This window comes from Mucor mucedo (genome assembly GCF_025094135.1).
Source record: "Mucor mucedo strain NRRL 3635 chromosome Unknown EV154scaffold_205, whole genome shotgun sequence".
NCBI classification, from domain to species: domain Eukaryota; kingdom Fungi; phylum Mucoromycota; class Mucoromycetes; order Mucorales; family Mucoraceae; genus Mucor; species Mucor mucedo.
Genome location: NW_026252489.1, coordinates 65,036 through 71,846, shown reverse-complemented (window position 1 = coordinate 71,846; position 6,811 = coordinate 65,036). Strand labels below are relative to the sequence as shown.

General features: G+C 35.3%; 1 protein-coding gene across 1 annotated transcript; it reads left to right on the top strand.

Annotated features, from left to right (window-relative positions):
• Positions 1–5,108: 5,108 nt before the first annotated feature.
• On the top strand, positions 5,109–6,811 carry EV154DRAFT_581256 (kinase-like domain-containing protein; the record flags this gene model as incomplete). The annotated part of the gene is made up of 7 exons (XM_051606638.1): positions 5,109–5,135; positions 5,468–5,579; positions 5,642–5,901; positions 5,970–6,000; positions 6,059–6,253; positions 6,312–6,619; positions 6,674–6,811. The coding sequence occupies 7 exons, from the start codon at positions 5,109–5,111 to the stop codon at positions 6,809–6,811; spliced, it is 1,071 nt and encodes a 356-aa protein (XP_051451100.1).

Here is a 6,811-nt window from a genome sequence, read left to right as displayed (position 1 = left end):
AGTATGAGACACGAACACGTTAGAAAAGCACAATTGAGCTGTTAAATCGGTGGTAGGACGTAGAGAAGGCCTTCATTTCGACATTCCTATCAAACTCTTCAAAACTTGGAAAATATGCTTTAAACCACCAAGCCGTGGCATACTTAAAGAGTTGAAGTAATATTTTGGCCATGTTTTTTGCACACTAATTTGAAATTGTCATCAGAAAAGTAAGTAAAAAAAAAAAACAAAAAAAAAACGAATTATATTTTAACATCTTACTAATTTATAATGCATTAATGGAACATATGAAGATATTTTTAATAACCCTGGACAACCGCGATAATGAACGTTATCAATATAACACGATATTGCAAAAGAACAAGGACAAGCTTGGACTTGGAATAAAAATTACCTATAAGATGCTTGAAAAATACGACACCAAAACAGATGACTGTAACGTGTACTTTATTGCTACTGCAATGGATCCAATATCCAATGACCAGTATTAGACGGACAATGATTGGTAAGAAGGTCGGTATCTTGAACAGGCTGTGTATATGGTTACGGATGAGCGGGCCAAAAACTACAAGTTCCAAGTGTATATCCAGATTTTCCCACCTGCGGAAAATATGGATGACGACGAAGTTTCTAGTTTTTTGGTTCATGACTATCTTCTGACAAGACACGCTAGTAACTCTGATTTGACTGACTACTCAATTAGGTAGGTCACAGTTCATTGTTTAACATACAAATTAAATTAATCCGATAATACTCTAGATCAAGGCAAAAAAGGAAGTGCGAAGAGGACGCAGATGTTTTTGAAAACTAGGTCAGTGGCAGTAGCAAGAAAAGATCGACATCCCAGTACGACCCGGACATTCATGATGACTATCTATTAAAATAAATTGTTTAAACCGTTCGTTTAAGCAATGGAGGGGAGCAAAATGTCCCAATGACATACTGGAAATATTTAGAAAGCATGCATCCAAACCTTTCTATAATGGCACGCCGATTCCTTTCCCCGTCTGCTTCGTCTAATTCTTGCGAAAGGTTATTTAGTACTTATAAGCATTTTCTTGCACCAACTAAATCCCAAGTAACTGCCGAGAGTCTTAAAGAAAGCGTTTTTTTCACCATTGGTTTAAAGACCGTACTCACTAATAACGTTTTCTTTTTCTTTGTCTTTTTTTATTATAATTTTTATTCGTGTATGTTTATTCTTTTTTTTTTACGTCTTATTTACTAACTTTTTTTCTTTTTCTCAATCAATACTTTATTCTATCCCTTTTTATTTTCTTTCATCATTAGTTTTATTTTTTGTAGATTTTCGTTTATTTATTTTTTACTTCAACTTCAATATCAATAAACAACAAATTTATTATCATATCTTTCTGTAATTAGAATCACTTTTACGTGCACGGTGTGTAATAAATACGCGAGCGAGTTCGAGCTATCGTATTTGCAACCGAGCCGAGCTTAAGAAACTTCTAGCGAGCACGAGCTGTAAAAAACCGAATTCGAGCGAGGTTCGACTGTGACACGATCGAAGCTGGCTCGTAAGTTTCGATCTTCATTCCGAACACTAGTGGGGTGCTATTTTTATTTTTACTTAGGAAAACAAATTGATATCGTTATAAACAGAGAGGCAATTAACTTCCTTGGCTGCTTTTTTATCACCAAATCTCGAAAGGGATTTTGCAAAAAGATATATTCAAACGGAAAAAATATATCGTTGGCAGGAATGCGTCCTTACTTCTAAGGTATCAAATTAAACCAATTCTAACAGACCTTTATTGTTTGATTTGTTTGCAATATCGAATTGAATGTGGCTTCATCTCATTCTGAAATGTTTAAATGATTACTTCAACTTATTTCATCAGATTCTAAAATGTAGTATAAGACGTCTAAAAAACATCATGTTAAAAGGATATTCATAATTCCAATCAAAAGGTTCATAGGAAATTTTTTGGAATCGAATAGCTCAATGTTAACTGAATTTCAAGATTTTGTTTATAGGTCTAAAAATAAAACTATTATTTATATCTTTTTGATAACAAAACGCACGATGCAATCGATACACGTAATTATGAATGCCATTAAGCATTGTATTCAACTCCATAATAAAAAATCTCGGATGGATATTGGACAATTTAAGGCTTATCGATAGATTGTGGACATTCGACGAGTCATGTTCTTACTTAATGTGTGAAATTACCTAATGTGGACATATTAAAATTAGACATAATGGATATGAATAATAAGTCGCTATCATAGATGTGTCGGTTAGAATGGTTACAAGATCCAATACCCCTTAAAGAATCAAAGTTATATTCCATTCGGAATAAGAGCACAATCCGGTTTTAGTTGATTGATACTCTATGAAAAAATACATCAGAACTCATTACTTTTAAATAAGCAACGAGAGTACCACTTTATATTAGCATAAATAGTAACCTGAATTATTTTCCCATCATCTTTGGAACTAAATCTTTGACGTAATGATAAACATAATTATGTGCTTTGTTTTACTTGTTTTACATATTTGGCAGTATCGAATCACGCTAGTAAATCGATTGAGGTAAGTAGAAACTCTTCGGCATCAGTTATTCGTTGATTATAAGCCTCTAAAGTGACCATCATGTATTCATTTTCTGATAACAACGTAAAAAAGTTGGATCTCCTCAACATCCTGGGGGTCTGATTTGACAGGGGTGCTACTGTCTTTTCGTAAAATTATCGTCCACATTAAGGGTCGAAATGAGCTTACTTAAAAACAATTGATGGTTAGTAAATAAACTTGTTCTTTGTTACGAACTATTTAATTTATCGGGACCGCCGAGACAACGCCAAGCATTACAGCCGCGTCTCTTACACTGGTTCCACGTGTTACTTACATTTAAAATTTTATGACAGTTCTTACGGTAATCCTCATCTGTGTAACATATACACAATATGATTTCAGTTACACTAATTTCACAAAATATTCGCGCACTCACGGAAAAAATTTCGTTCATCTTCAAGAAAAAATTTCGTTCAGCGACGAATTAAATTATCGCTCAAAAATTAATAAATAATTCGTGCAGAGTCTACGAACGAAATGAACGAATGAAAATATATTTTATTAAATGGGTTTACCATCAAGACAATCATCAAATTTTTTTGTAGAATATCTACAAAAGCCTTGGAGGTCACTGATAAGTACATTGTTACATGCATCTCTTATTCTCATTGTCAAGGTCTCTTCATCCAACAGCTTTACCCGCTTAAGTTTGCTCTTACAAACTGAACAAAACTGTTCGATTGGATTCAGTTCAGGGGAGTAAGGAGGGAGATAGATACAGCCATACCCACGTTTTTCGATATATGTTTGTATATCTTTGTTGGTGTGGATAGGCGCATTATCCATGACAAGGTAGTGGTTCTTAAACTCCTCGTGTCGATCCATTACGTCTATTGTGTTGGCAATGAAGTTAAAATAATGACCTGTAACGGTCCCGCCTTTGATACTGACAGGCTTTCCTCCTTCGGCTTTTCTTTTTTTTGAAGAGGCTGCAACTCTTGGACGTCGGATACTGACGTTGACAACACCGTAAGGTGAGATGGCCCCCAGAATAGTTGTTGTTTTTGCTCTTGTTTTAGGCACAACAACAACCGCACGTTCTCCCTTCTTAGACCATGCTACGCTACGTTTCATATTAATATGAAACGCAGCTTCATCGATAAACACGCAATTACTATTGTAGTCCATATCAGTACTCATCCATCTAATAACCCATTGACGTCTCTGCTCAATTTTCTCAGGACTATTTCTTTCGACAGAGTGAAAGTGGGCTCTTTTCAAAGATATGCGGCATTTCTCGGTTACAAAATTATAGAGTGCCGTTTTGGAAATGCTGAGGTCACTGAACTCATTTGTCAAACTTTCCATCATCTCATCCAAAACCAACCCAGCATTTTCGTCTACAAGGTTGACCAAAAAAGCCTCGTGGTTTTCATTTAGCAATGCGGGTCTACCAACTGGTCTTCCACTGCCGGGTCTTCGCATGATTGTGTCTTGGGGATCTTTTTCATTTTGTTTTACCCATGTTTGCGCTGTTGAAGGAGGTATATTCAATTTCTGAGCAATTGCTCGGGTGGACATATCTGTCTGTGTATAATAATAAAAAAACTTTTCTTTATCCTCGTCTTTATAACGTCTATAAGTCTTTCGAATAGGCATTTCAGGGTCGGTGCTGCCAGTCTCAGCTTCCACAAACTCTTCTTTCTTAACCGCTTTTTTCTCTTTCTCGGTTGGCTTGACATCGACATATTGATCATACTCTGTAGCGTTTTCCAAGGGAAAAGTCTCGTAGTCGACATCCATTAACATTTCAACAATCTCATTTCCCTGCTCATCAATTGCGCCTCCTTGACCATCTTCAATAATAATGTTATCCATTGCAAATGTAATTTTGTAAACTAGCTCCAGAAAATGAACGAATTTTTCACTTTTAAATGCGCGTAATTTTTTTCCTAATTTAAACGAAATATTATTGGGGCGCTGAACGAAATTTTATGGTAAAAATGAACGAATTTTTTTCCTGGAGTGCACGAATAATTTATGAAATTAGTGTACAGCTGATTTTTTAAGGCAAAGGTACTGATTACATGAATCTATCTCGTCAATCAGGTTATCACAGGATCTAGATTACTCATTTTAGATGTTCTATCAATATAGTTAACTCAATTGGGACAAAACGCTGTGGTTATTTGTCATCTAGATTGATTTTGACTTCTCTCACGCTATCGAATCGATAGAAATAATCGAACAAAGTAGCCTGTAGTTTGGCAACTACCAGAAAGGCAATTTGGAAAGGTCGAGACTAACATTGATGTTACACTGAAGGACCGCAACGGCGGCGAAGAAATTTCTACCTTTACCAAAACAAATATGAGTCTCCTGAGCGGCAGCAGCTGGTTGTTCATTAAAATAACCGTGGTAACTTTACCCGGGCAATAATTGGCAGCAAGCGTATCCAGACGGTATCAAAGAAGAAAGCCCATATTAGATAATTTGGTATTTAAGTAAAATATCCCATGTCATTTTTAATAAAGTAAGAAAGACACGACTGACAACTACTGTTACTATGAATGGCTTGGTTCTGGTATTTAAGGTTAGTAAGTGTTACGATAAGGTTGTCTTCTAGAAAGATGTTAATTCGTGATTTCGAATTAGGATCATTTCAGCTAGGCTCGATGAGGTAAAGCTTGTCCTGCAATATTTCTGATGGAGCTCGTTAGTGATTTTGAATAGCCATGAATATGGCTACCATGTGAAAATGAGGGTACCGCTATGATTTTAAAGGGAAAAAGCTTTGTGAATCACACTTAAGTGTAAAATCGTGTATTACGTTAGATTGTCGGACTATTTATTGAATAACACGTCATCAATGACCTGAGACATACCTTTATCTATTTTTTTTTTTTTTTTGGCTGTGTGAAATAGCAAGTATTTCTTTCCATCGTAACAGAATTACCAATGGTAGAAGTTATTTTAAACGGCCGTTTTAAAAAGACATCATTACTGGGAAAAGGATCTTATGGCACCATCTTCAAAGGTAAATGTTTCACATGTTGACATTAGTTTTGTTTTCGCAACTAATTATGTTCAAAATTTAAGCATTCGATTTTCAAACAAAACAGGATGTCGCGATTAAACAAGAAAAAATAAATTCCAAAGTACCGCAATTACGCAGGGAAAAGGAATTTTACGAAAAAATTGGAAACAAACACGGCTTCCTACGAATGATAAGCTTTTTTGAAGAAAGCGGTTTTCGATATCTAGTATTCACTTTGGTACGAAAAGATCTTTTTGATCAAGCGGAAATACATGAAGGAAAATTAGGCTTAAAATCAACAGTCCTGATTGCCAAACAGCTCGTACGTATGAAGTTGTAAACACATTCTATTTTTTCATTAATTTTCAGGCGACGTATTGTTTTTTTTAGGTTGATCGTATTGAATATCTCCATGACAAAGGTACTATTCGAATGCTGACAATAAAATGTTCGAATGCTAACAGTTTTTGTGCAATTAGGAATATTACATTTGGATCTTAAACCAGAGAATATTGCTATAGGGGCCAATGAGAACGACCGAAATACGGTATATCTACTGGATTTCGGTTTAAGCAAGTACTACAGGAACGGCAAAAGTCACATCCCTGCCGCAAAAAAAGTTCCTTTCAAGGGCACAATTTGTTTTGCTAGTGTGAATGCGCACAAAAAACTACGTAAGTGTAAATTTCTAACATCACTTCATTCCAAAAGATATTTACAGCAATTTTTTAGAACAATCACGACGAGATGATATTGAGTCTCTGGTATATGTTATCGTATACTTAATGAAAGGAAGTTTACCATGGATCGATTTCAAAAACAATTACAAAGGATCCAAACACCGACAAGTATTAAAAGAAAAAGAGAGACTTACTTCAAATCAATTGTGCAATGGCTTGGAAGTAGAGTTTGCAAAAATTCTCGATTATGCGAAATCCTTATCTTTCACGCAGAAACCTGATTATAAGTTTGTTCGACAACTGCTGGATCGTATTTCGAAAAATAATTGCTTCCAGGATGATGAAATCTTTGATTGTTTAGTAAGTAAATGTTTTCTTCATTATTTTAACTATCATATACTCACACCTTTTTAGAAAAAATCAAACCTAAATCACCGACCAGGCCAATATCACAGATGTCCGGCCAAAAAACGACCTTTGGAGCCCAATGACCGGCAACAACTCCAACAAAATATGAAGAAACGCCGAGTAGGCAAACACAATAAAGATTAG